Source organism: Ischnura elegans, chromosome 6 (assembly GCF_921293095.1).
Source record: "Ischnura elegans chromosome 6, ioIscEleg1.1, whole genome shotgun sequence".
In the NCBI taxonomy this organism is placed as follows: domain Eukaryota; kingdom Metazoa; phylum Arthropoda; class Insecta; order Odonata; family Coenagrionidae; genus Ischnura; species Ischnura elegans.
In genome coordinates this window covers 67,696,521-67,717,761 of record NC_060251.1, presented here as the reverse complement: position 1 = coordinate 67,717,761, position 21,241 = coordinate 67,696,521, and the positions used below count along the sequence as shown (strand labels likewise).

The 21,241-nt window shown below is 39.4% G+C and overlaps 1 protein-coding gene across 1 annotated transcript in view; it reads left to right on the top strand.

Moving 5' to 3' along the window:
- The window catches only part of LOC124160936 (protein Wnt-11b-2-like), a 95,935-nt gene that overhangs the window by 46,607 nt on the left and 28,087 nt on the right, over positions 1-21,241 (top strand). The window contains exons 4-7 of the mRNA XM_046537071.1: positions 392-604; positions 1,703-1,869; positions 12,509-12,747; positions 17,978-18,172. Coding sequence (XP_046393027.1) covers positions 392-604; positions 1,703-1,869; positions 12,509-12,747; positions 17,978-18,172 — 814 coding nt within the window. The remainder of the gene's footprint in view (positions 1-391; positions 605-1,702; positions 1,870-12,508; positions 12,748-17,977; positions 18,173-21,241) is intronic.

Here is a 21,241-nt window from a genome sequence, read left to right as displayed (position 1 = left end):
TAGAGACTGACGTCATTACTTATGACCCATTCGTTTACCACTACTGTAGGGATAATTATTATCTCGAATTTAACAAATTCAATGCTGCTGTCTTGATTTTAAGGAATTTCCAAGTGTTTCTTGACCAATCATCTCCCTCATTATTCGCTGCTAGATCTGGTGATTGTGCCTACTGTCTAAATATGACTTCGGTAGGAAAAGTGGAAAGTTGTTACTTCCATGTGGCAAATTTTTACTGATGTCACCTATTTCCATTTCTGCAAAGTATTATTGATCTCTATGATCACAAAGAATTATCCTTATCTCGTGTATTGCTTTTATACAATTTTTCAGCATTGTGTTAATGATGACTTTTCCTATTCCTTCCCTTCCTGCCTCTTTGCGCCTGCAGATAGCCCATCGAGGAGGCCTTCGGATCAAAGCAACGACGTCGAACTGGAGAGTAGGACGACGGCAAAGAAGGAGAATCGGGAGCGGTTGAAGCCGATGCCGGGCCGCAAGAAGCAGCCCCCGGGGCCTTGGAGGGGCAACTGCACCCACACCATGAGGGGAGGCGCCAAGAGGTGCCGGCCCGGGGACTTCCGAGCGCCACCCTCCGGTCGTGGTGAGTACCTACTCCTTTTTTTCAAGGCTTCATCTACCCACGAGCCAGTGCAAAGGTTTTTTGGCAGGGGGTGATTATTCATCCCTAACATGCATCATGCTACAGTCACTTTAAAAAAATTTAGGACAAAGTCTCAAGAAAATTTAGTTTCCCTTACTCCTTATGCAGTTCTTGGTTATTCGCCGCAAAATATTTCGTTTGTGCGTGAATATATATATGCTAAAAATGGAGAAGTTGATTAATTATTGCAAATTTATCATTCATTTTAGATTTCTGTTGCATTTGGTGATTCTGTTGGATTATTCCATGTATATTTACTCCGTTTTCGCCCCGATTTTTAATGCTGGTTTGTATTTTACGTATTTTAAGACAATCAGTTTAAATAACAGTGGTGCATGTGTACCCCTATTGATTTTGAAGGCTAAGCGTCATTTTCAGGGGTTTGTTTCCCCTTCAAAATGACGGTTAGTCGTTGAAGTCAATAAGGGTTCATATACAAAAAATGAAAATACTAAGTGTGGAAAGTACTAAGTTATCTCAACATGTTCAATGTGCTTAATTTACCTCTAAGTAATTGTTTACAAAATTAACTGATGGAGAGGAATGGAGAATGTGAAGTGTACGTAGAGGAGGAACGACGAAGTACTGGACATGATGAGTAAGGATAGGCTGCTTAAAGATGAGATACGGGTGAGACAAAAGGTTTGATGGAGCGAATACTTAATGGGGTGGGGATAATAAAAACAGTTTTAGGGAGAAGAATGCAGGGTAAACGAGGGAGAATAGAATTTTATAAAGAAAGAATAGGGACTGGGTTTTATTGTGAATTGAAGAGAGAAGTCCTTGAAGGGAGGGGATACTATCAGAATATTTCGTTAATATACTACGCAAAAACATTTTAATCGATAGAATACGTTAATATAATTATTTTTTATTTTTTATCAAAAACCACAAACCTAGCTTATTCAGTTGAATGCCTTAATAATTTTTTTCCAATAAGCCCTCCATTTATTGATTTTGGCGAGGTTTTAGATGCCTACTACATATTTTTCTTTAATGGAGTCTCATTTCATTGTTTACGTCTTTGTATTTTTTCAGGGCCCGGAAGGGGCGCAAGCGGCCGAAGAGTGTTGCCTGTGACGGGAGACGAGGATAGGGCGAGGCGAAAGAGGCCTCCAGGGCCCCCTGGGAGGAGGAAAGGCCCCCGCAAGGCCCGAACGCTCCTCTCCGTAGTCAACTTACACAACAACCGGGCCGGGAGAAGGGTGAGTGTGCTCTTGAGGTACGATGACGTCTCATCGGTGAACCAGCTCGATAGACCAGCATCAGATTCATTGGGGGAAGTGGAATTTCTAGAGAAGTTATTTTGTTTTAATTTAAATGGTACACATGCATCAAGACTGCCATTTGAAAGTGCATTTATAAAAAAAATATCAAGTAAGATAATTAAAATTTCAAATCAAAAAGTAATAAAACAACTAACTGATTGCTGTGGCCGCAACATCAGCATTTAGCGAGTTATATAGTCACTATGCATTATATGATAAGATTCCAAGTGAGTTAAATTTTTAATTGACAACGAAAACGGATGAATATCAGTCGGGAGATAAACAAGTGAAATTCACGCAATTAGGATATCTGATACAATCAGAATGACCGGTGGTTTAGTTCAGGGTTGGCTCTACCCTTACTTATTCAAACCAAACTTCGGTTCAAATTACTGAGTGAGTGACACAGTGTTGCCGTGAAATCTATCTCTTTGTGTAAGTACATTTATTTTCTCGCCCAAAACTCCCTAAATAAACTATTCAAAATAACGGTTAATAATCAGTGGTTGATAAGAATACTATTGCTTTTGCGGCGTAAACTATGAATTGAATACAATTTTTCACTATTCTGAAACATATTCTGAAAATGATCATTTTTACTTTGGAATGTTTTTAATATAGGAATTTCAAAGCATAACGCAACTGCAGAAAAATACTTCAAAGTCGATAGTCTCAAAAAATAGGAAATAAATATTGAGATCATTTAATATTAACTTGACGGATGTCTCCTTCTCTAAAAAAAGACTAAGAAATAAAATTATTACAGTAATGTCTTCCCTGATTATCCAATAATCATTATGTAAACGTTTTTTTCCAAAATTAAAAAGTGAAAAAAATCATTTTCGGCCTGCTTTTTTTCGATTTTAGCTCACTGTGCACTGCTGGTTAAGCATCAGATCTTTCTTCGACTAGAGATATTCTTCCTCGCTTGCTTTGAGCATTTGGCGAGAGGCGGCGAGTTCATTCATTCATGTTCTTATGCTTTATGACGTCGTGCGGTGGGTGGCGCCCCTTCCCTTTCATCTGCACCCCCAGAGTGGCGCCGCACCCTCCCGCACGAGAATAGGTTTTCCCTTTATAAGGAGCGACGAGCGATTTACAGTCCACCCTCCCGCGCTAGCTCCTTTTTTCCCTGCTCTCCATTTGTCTCTCCTTTTGTTGCGGACTAATCGGCGAACGAGACCGAAATAAAGGAAGAGAAAGGTTGTAGAGGATTGGGTTGGTGTGGTGGCTATAGTGTTGGTTTCCCACCCAGCGGGCTCTGGTTCAAATCCCGGCAGTGGCAGAGAATTTTCAGAGACTGCCTTATCCCTGCTTGAAAACTCCGTCCGTCGGATGGGACGTTAATGCGTGGTTCCCTTAGCCCCTTTCGTAAAGAGCAGGCTAAGGAGGACGCCGGGTTTCTCTCCACACTTCCTTCCATACCTTTGCCTCATGGTGCTATGATCCTTTTCAAATATCTTTGCGAATGACCAAGTCGTGCAAGCTCGGAATGTTGCGGCTGGAGGTGGGACGAAAACATTGGGGATCTGGAATGGGGAGAGAGAAGCGGGCGTTGCCATGTTTTCTCAGAAGACTTTGTCAGTGCATGGAAACGAAAGACTGTTAAAAACCCTCTTCCCACTTGGCAACACTGCTCACTTACTCACGAGGCGTGCACCACGGAGGTCTGGAAGCGACTGAATATCCTGGAGGCTAGGCTCAGCCTATCGCATTCTGGTTGGTTTTCAGGAAGTCGAGTGCCCTTCGCCCTCACCCTCCAAAAAAGCTTGCCTGCCTTTCAGCCGCAAAGATATTTGAAATGAACTCTATAGACCATAGCTGTCGGATGCCCCCTCCAAAAACCATGGCACACCTCCAGTGCAGATATTCGGGTATCCACTTTGTTGAATAAATTCCGCAACCCTGGATTCATTATTCATGGTGAAGCAAAAACTGTACGTTTCTACTTTTTTTGTCTACTTTCTAAATTTTATTTGCTGTCGACTAGTTTCGACGGTTATAGCGCCATTACCAAGAAAAACAGCAATTTGTTGCGATGGGGCAACCTTTTTGTCTTCATAATGACGCTATAGCCGTGGAAACTAGTCGACAACAAATAAAAGTTTGTGGAACATTACTGGGTTTTTGCTTCACGATGAATATCTCATCGTTCCGCTAAGTCACGCGAAAATCAGTTGATTTCATCCCTACTAATTAGATGAAGAGTTTTAGTTAAGGCATGCTTTTTTAAGAATAAAAATAAATAAATAATTCATTCATTTATTGTTCTAGGAGTGAGCTCCCTTGGAACATAGCATCGATTTAGAATGGTGTGAAAGACAATTAACACGAAAATAACCCAATCAGACAATCAGGAAACGAATGGTGGAAATTGTAGTGGGAATCATTAAAAGTACATTTAAAAGTAATAGCGTTATCATACAAAAAATGTGAAAAAAGACCTGAATTGCTTCTTCTAACACATAGATGAATATTAAACGTATCAATAAACGAATAAATGAATTGCTTCGGTAGCGAGGACTTTTTGCCGCAGCCATCTTTTCGCCTTAATTTACCATTAACAGAGTTTTTTATTAACCACTAATTTCTCAGGATATGGTTGGGGACCTGTCATTGTTTCATTCAATATCAGTCAAAATACTTCTAGATTAGCAGAGATCGGAGATCCTGAGTGGTGTGATGATGACGGCAGCTCATTTTCGCCATTCTTCGGTGGAAAATTACGGTTCTGAGCACGAATATTACAAAAGAGGATCCTCAAGTAGGAATCTAAATGTGTTGTCACCCACCGCGCATGTAAATGGGTTTACAAAAGTCGCCACTTGCGTCGCTGACGGACGAAGTGATCCGAGGTTCGTGGGGAAATAAGGTATAATTCGGGGTACTAACCAAAATTTATACACTTACACGATGTTTTGATTTATGAAAAATCATTACTCTCCAATACTATTCCTCGCAGTTATAAACATTTACTGCAAAGTGTTAGAAAAAGTAGATTGAGCACATTGAGCACTCATCACCGCGTGGCGAGCAAAGCTGATTAAAATGCGACCGAAGTGGCAAAAGAAATCAGCCATATATGTGATGGAATTGGGTCTCCTCTATATGAGTCGCCGATTACTGTAGGTCCGCAGCACAAGCGGTGTGGTAGCTGTGGGCGGTGGTGGAGGTTGGAATAAATATGAGAAACTTATGAGGGAGAGGTCATGGCGACTTCTGGCGCGCGTGGAGGGTTGGAGTGAGGACAAGGAAGAGAAAAGAATAATGCCTTGCTGGCCTTGTACGAGAGGATGAGAATGAAATAAATGGTGATTCACCGGTGCGGGTGGTGACTCCATTCATCTGTTTTCCGCTGGAGATTTTTGGGCTGACCTTTTAAATCTGAGCCAAAGGGAATCCATAAAGGAGGTCCGATTCCATCCCATTGAAGACTGACTTCATTTGCCACTTCAGTCGCATTTTAATTGGTTTTCAAAAATGTCCGCGGCTTGGTGATGAGTGCAATATGCGATCCGCTTTTTTCCAGTATTTTGCAGTAAATTTTTGTCAATTTCAGGGACTCGCTGGCACGAGACAATTTTTCGTAAATGTGAATGACGTGTGTTTTCCGTCAAAAATTATGGACAGTCGTTGCGGTTGTGGAAAAAATGCCTTTTCTGCTTGTTCGTGGTGCCGCAAATCACTTTGCTTTGCATGTATTTATGATGAGTTCCATCCTGAAAATTGCAAATAAAGGATTAACTGGAGTGGTTAGGTAGTGTACTGGCCTTCCACATCCAAATCTCGGTAAAGAATTAAGGGGCATTCCTAAATTCAATCCCTGCGTGTAATGTGGATTACAGTAGTTGTGCAGTACACCGTCCGTCGGATGGGACGTTAAGCCGTGTTCCCCTTGGCGCCTTTCGTTAAGAGCAGTCTAATGCCGACGCCGGGTTTCTATCCACCCTTCATCCTCAGTTCCTAATCCCAAGCTGATCCATTCCTGATTTAAATATTGTAAAAAACTGTTGTAAATATATATCCCATAGTAGTAACGAAGATAAGAAAACGAAATTTAAAAATTTAAACAATAAAATTCTAAAAAACTAATACAAGGGAAGTTCCGTGAGCTAGAATCAAACTCATTACCTTCACACCCGCAGTCGGATGCCGTATCCACTGGGATGCCGTCTGATTGGCGGTACAGGCTTTCGAAACATATTATATAGCATAGCTTCATTTTTTACGATTTTTAATTGCTTTTTTCTCGGAATTTTACGAAAAGTGCGTCGTCTAGCATCGGCATATTACATTCGTACCCATGAACTACCGAATCGCAAAATTTGAGCTCGATCGGCGACCCGAAGGTCGTGTATTCCCCTTGTGAGTGATAGTTTTCACTTTAGGATCCCTTTCTTGACATGTTTTAATGTTTGCTCCATTTATTCTGGGTTTCAACGAATCTAAATTTATTCCGCGACGACGATTTCTCTGGTTTTCCAAACCAGCGTCTTTAGATCAGTCATGATATGCTTTTATGGCCGCCAGCATACGTATGTAGTCCTGTCCTACAAATAGTTTCTGTTCGTGTGGAGGGAAACGAGCTTCGCATTGTATCAGCCATTGAAGGCCAAAGCCATTCTTTCGGGTATTATGAATGCATTTTCTTTTTATTTTAATTACTCCGGTGTATTTGAAAAAAAAAGTTCAATTAAGTGCTTTTCAGTGTCTTTTAGCTATGGAGTAGACCCTCAAAAAAGGTCGGAAGATCAGTAAACGCTCTACCAAGGCGGCGTGGGTTACTAATTTAACAAATTATCCCCAATAATGACTCTATTACGCCGCTCTGGAAACAATCGCCGGATCCGAAATAATTCCCTCGTCGGTGAGTCTGCCGCTCAACTTTTCCGAAATCAGCAAGCATCACGCCCATCCAAACAGAGGTACGCATTTGCATTTGAAATTTCTGCGGCCCCATTACCTCAGGGACAGGCGCAATTTCAAATGTAAGGGATGAGTGAGAAGAAGCGCCCTGGTGTTTATGAATGATTCACTACAACGGCTTTACTTACATCTAGATACTACTCTTCAAGTGGCCTCGTAGGGCGGGAGGGTTTTAGGACTCCTGCAGTTAACCTGTTCGCGAATATTTAAAAAAAACTGTAAATCGTGCCGTGAGAGATTTGACTTTGTACTACTTTGCAAGTTGTCTATTCTTAATTGCTCACGGCCAAGCACTTAGTCTCAGAGTCTCTTGTAGCTTACCACCTAATTGTGAATTTGAAATCGGTATAAATATACGTAATGCCATCAAGCCACCCCTAGGGTGTGTGGAAGGGGGTGATCAATCACCAACATGCAGCAAACTCGATTGTTTCTAGCTTTACTTTGTGAAAATCCATTCTGAACAATAAAAAGTTTTGGTAAATCGTGTGAAAAAGTACCATAACTTTTGCAGAAAAGTTTCTCGGGTTTTCCTCCGGTTGATGTCGTCCATGTCTCCCGACGTTTCGATCCGCGACTTGCTGATCATCCTCAGGGGATCTTCCCTGAGGATGATCAGCAAGTCGCGGATCGAAACGTCGGGAGACATGGACGACATCAACCGGTGGAAAACCCGAGAAACTTTTCTGCAACTGATACGCCGGGAAAACCTAAGATCATACATACCATAACTTTTTATTATACCAACATGCAGCATGGAAAAACTCCCCCAAAAGCGCACGATATGGTCGTAAAATATTACTCATAATAATAATAAATAAATACGTGCAATTTCATGAAAAGGTAAAATTTACCAACGGTTGGTAATTCTGAATGCGAATCCTTGCAAGATTAGAGCAATAGAAAAATCAAAAGTGTGCAAAGAGTCGACCTAGCGAGTGATCCCATTAACTCTTTCTTATCCAGAGTTGCTTTAGTGAGAAATCAAATTTTAAAGATTTCTCATTTCGAAAACTTGAAAATTTTGCACTCAATAATAATTATCGTGGCAGCTAAATGTATCGTCATTAAACTTTACAACAAAAAATAACACGTAGTTTAGATATTTCCTAAGTAGAGCTGAAAAGGTGCACATTTTTTATGGTGCTCAGAAGGATCATTGGGTTAAAATGGCTTTTATTAAAGGAGACAACGTTCATATCCTTAACAGTACGAGGAAAGAATGAAAGCTCCGTTTTGCAGTCTATCTCCTTTATTTTCTTCTCGTGATCACGTTTAACATAGTACGACGGTGGACGAATGCTATGTTTCACGTCGTCTGAGAAAATATGTTCTCCGAATTTACCAAACATAACGCTGATAAAAACTCCCAAGCATATAAATTTAGACGATAACTCTGGTCATACGTAAAGAAAGTGCAGGAAAAAGCGCTGCATTCTCTTCACTTATAAATTAACGAGGGGATATGGTGGCCAACAGTTGAAATAAAGCTGTCTTAAATTCCCTATTTCATAGCGTCATTGAGAATTTCTCGACGAACATATGAACTCCAGTATCTCCAGTCTACCAAGGACATAGGCCGTTTATCAGTGTTTCTCGCCGTGATTTCGAAAAAACCTCATCCTTTTTATCATATTTTATGATTTATGATAGACTTAAAAATAAGATCTCTCCGTTCTTGATTAGTTTATAGATCCATTTATATCACGCCCAATAAAACTACTTGCATTTGACTTGAATTTCATAAATTTATAATTCATGAATCACGAAGCTTTTTAGTAATACTGGGATTGAACCCCTGAAGTCTGGCACCGCAAAGATAAGACATCGCATCCTCCTGGGTAGGAGTTCATATAGATCTTTCCAAGAACTAATGCCGTAAATTGTATTTAACGCAGTGGCTTAGAAAAAACGCTCATCCTTCTTCATCATATAATATGATTTATTCTAAACTTTGGATATGTCCTTTCATAATTTGTTTATAGAGCAATTTATATCACCCATGATAAAAGGGCACAAAAGGTAGTTTCCACTCTTTTAATTCAAAACTCAACAACAACGGACCATGGCGTCATTTTCAAGGAAAAATCTTTTCTCACCTTGAAAATGACACAATGTGTTGAAACCACGGTCGGTTGTTGAGTTTTGAATTAAAAGTGTTGAATAAATAAAAGCGAACAAACTAGAATTATAATTATAATTAACCTCCACAAAGTTGAGCTTGTTACGATAGAGATTATAAAAGTGTTGAACTTACCACTTGTGTTCTTTTATCATGGATATATCGAACTTCCACAAAATCGAGCCTGAAGCGATTTTATAAACTTATATCACGCCCAAAAATACTGCTTGCTTTTGACTTTAATTTTATAAATATAGAATATATGAATCACGAGGTTTTTAAATAACTACGATTGAACCTCTGAACCCTCGCATGGTAGAAATAAGACTTCACATCCTCCTGGGTAGAACTTCATATAGACTCTTCCTAGAACTAATACCGTAAATTGTATTTAACGTAGTGGTTTAGAAAAAACACTCATCCTTCTTCATCATAGAATATGATTAATGATAAACTTGATAAAATATGTCCGTTCATGATTTGTTTGTAGAGCAATTTATATTACGCCCAATAATACTGTTTGCTTTTGACTTCAGTTTTATAAATATAGAAATTATGAATCACGATAGTTTAAATAATTCTAGGATTTAACCTCTGAACCCTCGCATGGCGAAGATAAGACTTGGCATCCTCCTGGGAAGGACTTTTCCCTTATTACAAGTGGCGACAACGTGGCGCGCGCCACCCTTCCTCAGCAAGTTATGAATGGGGAAGTTTGGAAGGGGAGCGGGAGAAATAAGGAGTCTGCAACGCCTCCATCTATTTATGCGAAATGCATGTAAATGAACGGTGAGGAGAGATGCACTTCTCTGTCTCTCCTCCTCGCCCTCCTTCGCAGAGAACGTTTCCGGCCGCCAAAGCACTCTTGTGCGCTCCTCGGTCGGGAACAGAACAGTCTCCATTACACACCCCCGTGGCTTCGAGTGCACGCTTTGTTTCCGACGAGATGCGCCCTCACTGATTACGTGGCGGTCCCCGGGTCGCTGTGGAGAATTCATATATTCGCTCCCGCTACGAGTCGAATCCGACGTCATTGGGCCCCAGCCCTTTCTCTGTTGACAAACGTCTGCGCCGCCTCACGCGTTCAAATCTCTCGCCTTGGCTTGTTTATAAAACTACCTTGTTCGATCAAAGAGTTAAAGAGTATAAATAAATTTTGTAAAAAGACCAAAGATTGGTTGTTATCCCATGATAATATAAATGTTCTTTTTTGATGTGTTTGTGAATAATATACATATTACTATATATAATTTTTATATTTTTGTAAAAGGAGGAAAAAGAAATTTATTTTGTTTCGTCCATATATTATACTTTGTTCTTGTTTATTGTAAGTTATTGTCACATACATATTTCATGATGATAATGTTTCAAAAAATTATATATACTTTCTTTTTGTTTTCTGGCCTGCCTTGAATACATTTTTAAGATGGTAGCTTCCATGCTGGTTTTTTATTTTAACCATTGAAGCCACCTAAAGCTCCTTTATTTTTGTTGTTAAAAAAAGCGTACATTTCAGTTGGAGTAATAAATTCATTCATTCATTCATTCACTCCCGCGAAAACTGTTGCATTGCAATATCCAATGATTTGATCGATGGGGTTTTCTCTTTAATTAATTAATTTTTTATTATTTATCATAGTGTCCACATACAGCATAGTTTGCCATTTTATAGTGACACAGTATAACATACTTAAAAAGTACAAACACAATCAAACTTAATAAATTTAAATTAATAACAATGCATTGAAAGTAAACTTATTGACCTTAAGTGACTTATTGACCTTAAGGTAGGAAAGAGCGCGGTTGGTAAAGGAGTGGTTTGGAAAGGAGGACGGGTCAATGTGATCTGGAAGGGAATTTATGAGGGAAGAGAGGCGGGAGAGGATGGAACGTTTGGTTAGTGACAATCTGGGAATGGGCGTATGGAGGAGCGAATGCGTTCGAGTGGGTCTGCATGGAACTTTATAAGTTAGATTGGAGACGAGATCGGGACAGTCTATGGTAGAGTTTAGTCTTATTCAGAGTTTAGTTCAGTAGGAAAATCCTCCAAAATCGTTGGCTCATTAATGGCTGATGCCGGGTTTCGCTAGTTAGTGGGCCCCCTCCGCTTCTATAGCGGTAAGGTATTTACACCGTCCCTTCCCTTCCAACCCTATTCCTACCCCGGAGGCGTCGACGGGCTCCTATCGCGGCGGCGCCTCTTTCCTTGTTCCTTTCCATCCAAACCCCTCCCCGGGAGTGCGGGCGTATAAGTCTCTGACTTGGTTTCCGGCCCCGGTGTGTTGTATCCTTCAGTGAACCCACCTAGGAGTCCTGATCTCTTTGTTGCATTGCAATAAATTAAAATAAAAACGCAAGCAGGCTTTTGGGTCTGATAGAAATAGCTCGATAAACGAATTATTAATTTTAAATAAGAGCACCACTGCAGCGGAGAGACAGGAATTTAATCGTGACTTGCCACTGTTTGTCTCCCGTTTAGTGGACAGGAATTTTTAGGTCCGTTTTTTCGCGTTTTCTTGCCCGCAACTTTAAGCAATGTCGAGCTACAGCGCTTGGAGTAAGTTTAAAATTTACATTCAGCAATTCTGCGTCGTACTTACCAAACCACACCCCTGTAGCACTTGGTAAGACTGAGATAAACCCTTAAGTGTGACCGCGCAAAATTCAGACAGACTGACACGCTGTAAACTTAACATAGGTATAGTGATTGTCTTAAAAATTTCGTTTCTATCGTATTTTTCGTGTTGAAATATCAAAACCTGAATGACCAAGGCGTTCCCTATCAAGATTTTATCCCAAATAATTTTAAAAAAGCTGATTAAACCCTGCTATAATTACTGATGTACAATTTTATAAAAAAATTGGTTTCTTTCGCCTTATTCGTGTTTAAGTTTCTCACCATAAACCAAGACTGCTTTCCCTCCAATCCTAAACAATAATTGTAACAGCTGATTAAGCACTGCTATATACTAAGATTAGATTAAGCACTACTGGAAGTATAACTGCCTAGAAAATTTCGTTTGTCTTGCCTCTTCCGTGCTGTGTCAATACCCGAACAGGCAATGCTTCCCTCCTCAAATTTTGATCTCAAATAATAATTTTAATATCTAATAAAGCACTGCCATAATTACTAAAGTACATTTTTAAATAGGAGGTCGCGCGTTCAAGTCCCGCTAGGGTATATTGCCCCTATCCAGGACATTGTTTTTCGTACACTAGTAATTGTTGAATTTGCTAAACACCCCGATATATGTGCTGTATTCGGTTGTATGGGAATAAAATAAAAATGAAAATAACAGCTAATAAAGCACTGCTATGATTATTAAGGAACAATTTTCTTTAATTTTTCGTTTCTTTTCCTTTTTCCTGCTGAAATGTCACGACCTGAGCGGCCAAGGCTTTCCTCCAATCTTAAATAATTATTTTAACAGCTGATAAAACACTGCTATAACCATTAAAATACAACTCCCACCTCTCCAGTTTTGATAATAACTAAGACCTTGACCCTTCCTCAACTTTTCTCTTTAGGCGGTCGAGTGGAGTGTGTCCACGCAGTGCAAGTGCCACGGGGTGAGCGGCTCCTGCAGCATCAAGACGTGCTGGAAGGCTCTGCCGCGCCTCGTGGACGTCGGGGAGCGGCTCAAGCGGCAGTACGCCGTGGCGACGGAGGTGGTCCCTGGCAGGGGGTGGGTGGGGCCACACGAACAGCCCGACGCGGCACCCTCCTCATCGTCCAACGTCCACGCCGCCACCGCATCTACCCTCAGGTGTGTCTAGAAAAAGGGTGACCTCATTTCAATGGTTTACATTTTTAAAATCGCTTGCCTCATATCTCACTAAAGTCGCACTAGACAAACCCTTATGTGTATGTGAAAATTGAAAGAAAAAACTTTCTAATATTCGCTAATATATTTAAAAAGCACTATCCGGGTTTCATAACATCGCACAGTGGGCTAGAATCGAAAAAAGCTGGCCAAAACCTCAAAAACGATTTTTTTGAGCTAGGAAATTGAAACTTCGCATACACATTTTCAAATAAATTGTGCATAACTACCCAGATTATTTTGGTCCTGTGTTTTCACTTTAACAATATATGTGAGGTCAAAGTTGAGCAAATTTAGCGAAAAACGACCACCCTCGATTTTTTCTGAAAATTGCCGACTTTATCCTCGTGCAGTGGTTTTATAAATAGTTTTATCGACAAAACTGTTATACCATCTTAATTGACACTTCTTATTCTTTTATTTGAAGGGTTTTTAAAGATTTTGTTTCATCAATAACCATAGATACATAACAAAATGGCGGAGCCTGTTTTCAACCCATTTTTTCACATAAACGTAGAAAAAAAAGTAGACATTATCACCGGCTTACACTAAGTAACTTATATCATGTCGTTCTTTGAAGCTTCTTTATTGTGAATCTAAAGTCAAACCTTGCAACAATTTGCAACCCCGAATTTTAAATAGTTTTTTCGAACGCACGGACGACACCGGTTCTGGCCGGCGGCGGCGGAGAGTACGGCGACGCGGCAAGCGGGTGGATGCAATATGGACTCATTCACTTTTATGTGTGGATAACAGATATATTAGTGACAGAAAATAATCACCAGAAAGTAAAATTTATAAATATTGCTACGAATGACTCTCATTATGCAATCGCTGGGCACTGCAAGAGGTGCACTGAAAGGTTTCCTTCTTTGAGTGCATTCCATGGAAAATGGACTTAAATCGCGTGCATAAAGTGGGGAAACGGACTCTTTTATTAACAAACAAGCTCTATTTCTAGGCAAGAGCCCTCGATGACCCATAGCCTCCACTTCCTAACCTGCCATACATATTTAAAGGCCTTCTGACCACGGTCGTTTTACAGTATTGTTTTAGTGCCGAGCCCTTCGAACTTGTTTTTGGTTTGAACTCCTACTAGCTTTAAAAGTTTCGGAAGGCATATTACTCACATCAAATAATGTATTCTTCCTAAGAAATACAGTTTATTTTCATGTATGCCTTATGCTCAATTTAAAGTATTGATTTAAATCTCTTACCTATATATCAACGTCATTATTCTTATTAAACTGCGATGCTGACAAAATGGTTATTTTTCAGAAATATTTTACCATACAAACATAACATAAACAAAAGCAACACAATTTACACTTTTCCCAACTAACATACTGCAATTATCACTGTCATCAATAAAAGGTTACTGTTTTTCATTCACTATCGGACGAGTTTTTATCACTTTCACTGTCTGAGCTAAAGCATTGTTTTCCTTTTTCAAAAACAGATCCATTACATTTTTCGGCAAGCTGTGTGTTTCCTCTAGTTTAATTGGCGTAATTTTTGTCATTATCAGTTATGACATTAGGAGTTGTCTTCGGAATAAATCCCTATTTGTGGCCACTCGTGCCATTTTTCTAGTCAACCGTTCACGGAACTTTCTCACGTCCTTATACCGTGCCTATATCGCTTCCCCTGTCAGTTGTCGCTATTAAGAATGGACTCTTTTGCAATGTCAGCTCCATGAGTGAAGACCTTATGTACGGTTGGTGGCATACCATAATTGTATATAAAGCGTCAGTGTGAGAGAGAGAAAATTAAATTATTTGGAGAGGAGATCTAGAATAATTGTGATGACTTTTGAATACTCGTGCCTGTTTCATGCTTGGCTTAAGGAACAGCATTTTTTACCTAAACAAGAAGGCACAAAGGTGCTCACGAGCAATAATTCATGATACATAGGCCCTCGTTCCCACGTGTGATTATATTGCGCATGTCCTAACTGCTGTCAAAGCCGTGTTTGCAAATTTAAGTGCACTTTATATGCGACGCGAAACTTGGATCTGTGGAAATGTACGTTAAGATTCGAGTCGCAGTAAGATGCAGAACCATTTTTGGAAACTTCTTATATAACCTCTGCTACAATAATTTCACTCGGGTAAATGAAATCATATACTCGCGTCACTCTCTCATCGCTGGGGTTAATATTATATCCCTGGCATTTCAGATTTTCGAAGACCCTTGCACCGAAATTTTGTGAGCTGCATGGACACAATTACTTAGTGAGAGGGCCTCTTAATCTGACATAACATAATACTCGGGGTTGCATTTTATCCACTTGGCAAGAGTTCTTGCCTCCGAGGATGGTCACTGTATCTTCCTTTTGCATTCGTTTTCCTCCTAGTCGTTCTCTCGATACAACCCTGAAAACATGAATTGATGTCCATCTGCACTGGCTAAACTAGAGCAACATGTAAATTGTGCTGCATAAGGAATAGTTATTAATTGCTTTAAATCAAGAATATAAATTAAATAACCTTACTGGATAAGAATAATGAACTCTTCAAGCACCAAGACAGTACTTGATTTGGCAAATTTCGGCAAAATCAAGTACTGCATTGATCCATTTTCCATCACGTTTAAGGAATATATTATCTGTTATTGTTAAAAAGTTTATTAGTTAGTAAAAGAGTCCGTTTCCACACTTTAAGCACGCCATTTAAGTCCATTCCCCATGGAATGCACTCAAAGAAGGAAACCTTTCAGTGCACCTCTTGCAGTGCCCAGCGATTGCATAATGAGAGTCATTCGTAGCAATATTTATAAATTTTACTTTCTGGTGATTATTTTCTGTCACTAATATATCTGTTATCCACACATAAAAGTGAATGAGTCCATATTGCATCCACCCGCTTGCCGCGTCGCCGTACTCTCCGCCGCCGCCGGCCAGAACCGGTGTCGTCCGTGCGTTCGAAAAAACTATTTAAAATTCGGGGTTGCAAATTGTTGCAAGGTTTGACTTTAGATTCACAATAAAGAAGCTTCAAAGAACGACATGATATAAGTTACTTAGTGTAAGCCGGTGATAATGTCTACTTTTTTTTCTACGTTTATGTGAAAAAATGGGTTGAAAACAGGCTCCGCCATTTTGTTATGTATCTATGGTTATTGATGAAACAAAATCTTTAAAAACCCTTCAAATAAAAGAATAAGAAGTGTCAATTAAGATGGTATAACAGTTTTGTCGATAAAACTATTTATAAAACCACTGCACGAGGATAAAGTCGGCAATTTTCAGAAAAAATCGAGGGTGGTCGTTTTTCGCTAAATTTGCTCAACTTTGACCTCACATATATTGTTAAAGTGAAAACACAGGACCAAAATAATCTGGGTAGTTATGCACAATTTATTTGAAAATGTGTATGCGAAGTTTCAATTTCCTAGCTCAAAAAAATCGTTTTTGAGGTTTTGGCCAGCTTTTTTCGATTCTAGCCCACTGTGCATCGTTACATCTTCAGGAACATCGATCATGCACACATCTTCTTAACCCTTTCTAACCCAGACGTGCTTCTGGGAGAAATTAAATTTCAAGACTTATCATTTTACTAATGCGAAAAATTTCTACTAAGTCATAATCATTGTGGCAGCTAAATATTTTGCCATTGCACTTTACAGTAACACAGTTTAACAGCACAACAGTTTAACCCTTCTAAGACCGAACTAGTTTACCAACTGATTTTTTTAAGTATTTGGCATATCCTATTTATTTTACAACTAATTTAGAGATATTATTAAAGAAGACCCGAACAAAAAATTTTAAATGCGTTTCAAGCATGTTCCCAAATGGAATAACGACAAAAAAGTTTCCTATTGTTTGAAAAATAAATATACACTTGACCAAAAAATTGAGTTTAACAACGTAATATGTACTGATATTTTGAATAAATGAGCCTTTGTTACTGGAGAGCGAGTGAGGGGAAAAAATATCGAGTAAATCGCATAATCACTACAGAGGTGATGAAAATAACCAATTGGAAAAGTTATAATTAACGATCAATGTATACACAAGTGATGCAATTCAATTTAAAAAATACATCCATACTTACTTTATTCACATAACAAAAGCTGTGAAAGTAATCACAGATACGAAATATAACTTTCATGAATTTTTACAAATCTGTTTCCAAATGGGAACATTTTGCTGTAAACGGTTAAATCCGTCTTGAATAGAGCTGATAATGTACGTATTTTCGATGTTACTTAGAAGCAACATTGGGTTATTATGGCCTAAATATTTTAGGATGCTATGCGACGTTTGATTAACGATTTGAAGTACAACTTTGCCTGCACTGCATTAGTGGCTTTCTAAATTTAACTAATGAATTCTGGCTTAACTTTTTTATAAATATATTAGCGAACATCACCAAGTTTATTCATTCTTTTTCCACGATCGAAAGGTTTTAAGAAGTTAAGTCTGGAATCATCAGTTATAGTTTGGAAGCCAGTAAGGTAGAGCAGGCAAAGTATAAGTTCAGAATGTAAATCAAACATCGCAATGCATCCTTAAATAAGGAGATCCATGGATGATCGATGCACCTGAAGATGTAACCTTACTATGAAACCTGGGTCGTGCTATTTAAACATATCAGTGAACTTTACTAAGTGTTTTCCTTCATTTTCCACAATGGAAAGGTTTCACAAAGTTAAGGCTGAAATTATCAGTTGTATCTTACGTAAATATTTATGGAAGAAATTTATTATGCATTACGTTTTCCAAAGTACCGCATAGAGAAAGTTACTTTGTACGGAGTCAGGCGCACAGGTGCTAAGTCATATACGCCGCGGTTGGAAATTCGTCTCCTGTGGCTCAATGTGGATTTGAGACGTCAACACCTTGTTCGGTTAACCCAATCTGAGATTAACCTTGGGAGAAGGCTTGGTGGAATGGTGACTTGTGGCATACCTGACTGGCAATCTAGTGATCCGAGTTCGAATTCCGGCTAAGCTAAACATTTTTATGGCGAATTTGCATCCTTTGTATAGTTATTACCTCGAGTTCCAGACGTAAAAAGTTAACTTTTCAGTTTATAAAGTGCACTCGTTAGTATTTCTTTAAAATCCTTTCAATGATAGTGGGTATCGCATGTTATTTTCTCATTTCTTATATTTTTTTTATCTTCTGTATCAAATCAATTTGTTTTTTTTTTTTGCATGTCACCAGCCGTCACCGTTTGCGCGGCGGGGGCCCTGACTTGGTGGCGCTGCCGCCCCCCGGGGGCCGTCGAAGGCGCCTCCTACAGCCGGCGGCCACCGCCCCCGCGCACGATTTCAACGACCATCACCTAATCTACGTCACCAAATCGCCCGACTACTGCTCGAGGGACCCGCGGGTCGGGAGCCAAGGGACAGCCGGCAGGTAAGGCGGCTTCTCTGCTTAGTACTCAATGGGCCACATCACCCATATTAAAATTGGAACACTCACTAAATGTCTTATATTTTGATCAGAGTAATTTTTGCGATTTTATATTGCGAAAAATATACGTGAGGATTATTGGGTTCAATTTTGTGCAGGAAGTGTGTTGGGTCACCACCGGGGATAAACATAAAAAAATACGTAAGATGGAAATTTTTACAGTATTCACAAATTCGCCAGTTTTAACCTCCTAAGTTAATATCTTATGAAGTTATACCCATTAGAAAATATAGCGTTGGTTGTCATCTCGGCGAGTAAAGATAAAACGCGGAGTGAAACTTCCTCATGAGAAATAAAAGAAACTACTGATTGGCTTTAAGTATGTTAAACTCGGTAATAATGTCGACTGGATGTGGGTAAGAAGCACGAACAGTATGGTAGTAGTTAAGTAACGTCGATTGAATTCCCATCTCCTCTTCATACTCTTTCCCTCTCAGTAAGCTAAAAATCTTTGTTCTTAACTCACAGACCGCAGTGTAAAGTGGCAGGCCGATACATAAAGATAGCTTCAATTATCTGCCCTATATAATACAATCATTCGATGCTCGAACTCGGACCCTAAATTTATGGAGCCACTGCATTCGTTCCGTATAGTAGAATTCCGGCCTGGGTAATAAAATGAACCACTGATTGTCTTTAAGTGTATTGAACTGTCTAATGAAGTTGACAGGATGTGAGTAATAAGCATTAACTATTACATAGTTGCAGGTGAGTAACTTCGGGTGAATTCCTCTGTCCTCTTCATACTCTCTTTCTCTCCATAAAGTAATGTTTGTTTTTATTTCACAGACAGTGAACTGTAAATTGGCAGTTCGATGCATAAATTCTCGGTACCGAACGTGGGGGCATGATTCTTATATAAGGTCTGTCGTTGTGGCATTCTTGTGTAACAACCTGTCCGTTTACAGTGCAGTGTTACAGTATTAACTACGCTTCTGGTTTATGGAGAGCATTTGAAAAGGACAGAGTAATCCACCAAAAATATTTTCATTGCGATAACGTGATTTTTCACGCTTCATATTAACCGAAATCCCTTACAACAAAATTCAACGATAGAAAGGACAAGTGAGGTGACTATTGCAGCCAAATTATCTAATTAAAATTTGATTCTGCTGAATGACTGTTCCTTCAATTTTCCTACTATTATTACAGAAAATTTCTTGGAAAGTTTTCAACCCTCTCCAGGCCTCGTAGGAATTTGTGGTAGCTGGACCAAAAAGAAATGAGCCAGAAAAATTAGAATTTAATTAATTAATTAAATTAAAATTGACTTAATGGAATAACTTAATTAAAAATAAGAATAAATTAAACTCATTTGAACATTTTTATCTTTATGATGAAAAATCTCCTGAAAATTGAAATAACGATCGTCGTGCGTACTTTCGAATGTATTTATTGATACTATGAGTCTCCGAAACGTAAGTACAATGAAGGAACTTATGCGCCCCTAGGAAAAAAATTACTTTCCGTGTAGAGTGTAGTGGTGTTGTATTAATTACGCTACTGGTTTATGAAGAGCAAAGAAAAAGCAGTAAGGATTTCACTCAAAATATTGTAACTTTTACAACGCAAACGTTCGTTGTACTGACCGAAATCCCTTTACCACTGCTTCAATGACTTGCTCTACGTATTATAATCATTCGGTATTCGAACTCGGGGCCTCAATTTATGGATCCACTGCATTCCTTCCGTGGAGTAAAACTCCGCCCAGGGTAATAAAAATGAACGACAGATTTAATGGAGAATCTGGAGGACGGAAATAATTTACGAGTTCCGTGGACGACTCCTAAAAGCGTTTTAAACGTCCGCCCACGATCCAGCGAAGGAAATTTTTATGGTTTACCACATTACCGTCTTGTATGTACACGTTCATGCGGCACTTATACATTCCGGCCCCTAAGGCCTACACCAAGATCCCGTGAGACGGGCGGGACATTAAAAAAGAAGGCAATATAAGTCCACCTGGGAAGGGTGTCAATTTGATTAGCGAATATAAGGCAGCAGTCGCCCTCTTCTCCTCATAAAGGGTCGTGAAGGAATGCGAGGTGTTTTAGGGTGACTGAGCCTGTCTCTGTGATTCCTCTTTATTTATACGGCTTTTGTTGATGGTCAGGAATTCATTAAGGCTTACAGCCTCCATTTCCTGCCTTACCCATTCATCTCGGGGCTAGATGCGCGCTCCCAAGTTGCTGTGGGTTTGGATTCAAGGAAATCTACGTCCATATAATACCCTTTGAGTCACCTCTAGGGTAAAAGTCTTTGTCTCGGGCGTGAATTCATGGTATCGACCAAAAATAATGAAAAGTAAAACTTTGTATTGAGAAAAATACTTGAAATTTTCCTTGATTATATGATAGGGTGGTTTCCTATTTTTTTACTGCCTAAATCGAAAGATTAGTACTCCTGGAGAACGTATTTCACGATTTTAGATTTTCAAATGAGGATATCTATTTTCAGCGATTAAATGGAAAGTGAAAATTTTCATGCGCGTGAAAACGTGACGGCTAAGTATGAATGCTGGGAAAACGCCGTGTGACGTCATTCTAGTTCCGGCTCCCGCTGTGTGAGGCCACCTTGGTGCGAGGCTATGAGTGCCGCTACGATGCAGGCTGCTATCAGGTAGCAGAGTACCCTGCTAGCAGGTAGTGCTTGGCTTAAATAAGGATTAATAATGCACTATCAAACGAAGGAAACTTGCCGACCATAGGCAATTTTAATAGGTGATTATGAAAAGATGTTTCCCTGAGCTCTGTGCCTCATGCATGCATTAGTAATCTCAGACGATGTAAAACTCCTGACAACTCGTACAGCATCTGGGTCCCTGTGACGTCACATGGAGTGGCATCGCATGGGCGCCAACCTGACCGTTTTCAAATGAGGCTCAAATTGACCATTAACATTCATCTAAGCTAGGATTTCTAAAACCAAATAATTTGTAAATTATGAATGCACTAATGGTGGGTAAAGAATCGCAATCAATGCCTTTCGTTTTCTTTGATGAAGGAAACTACC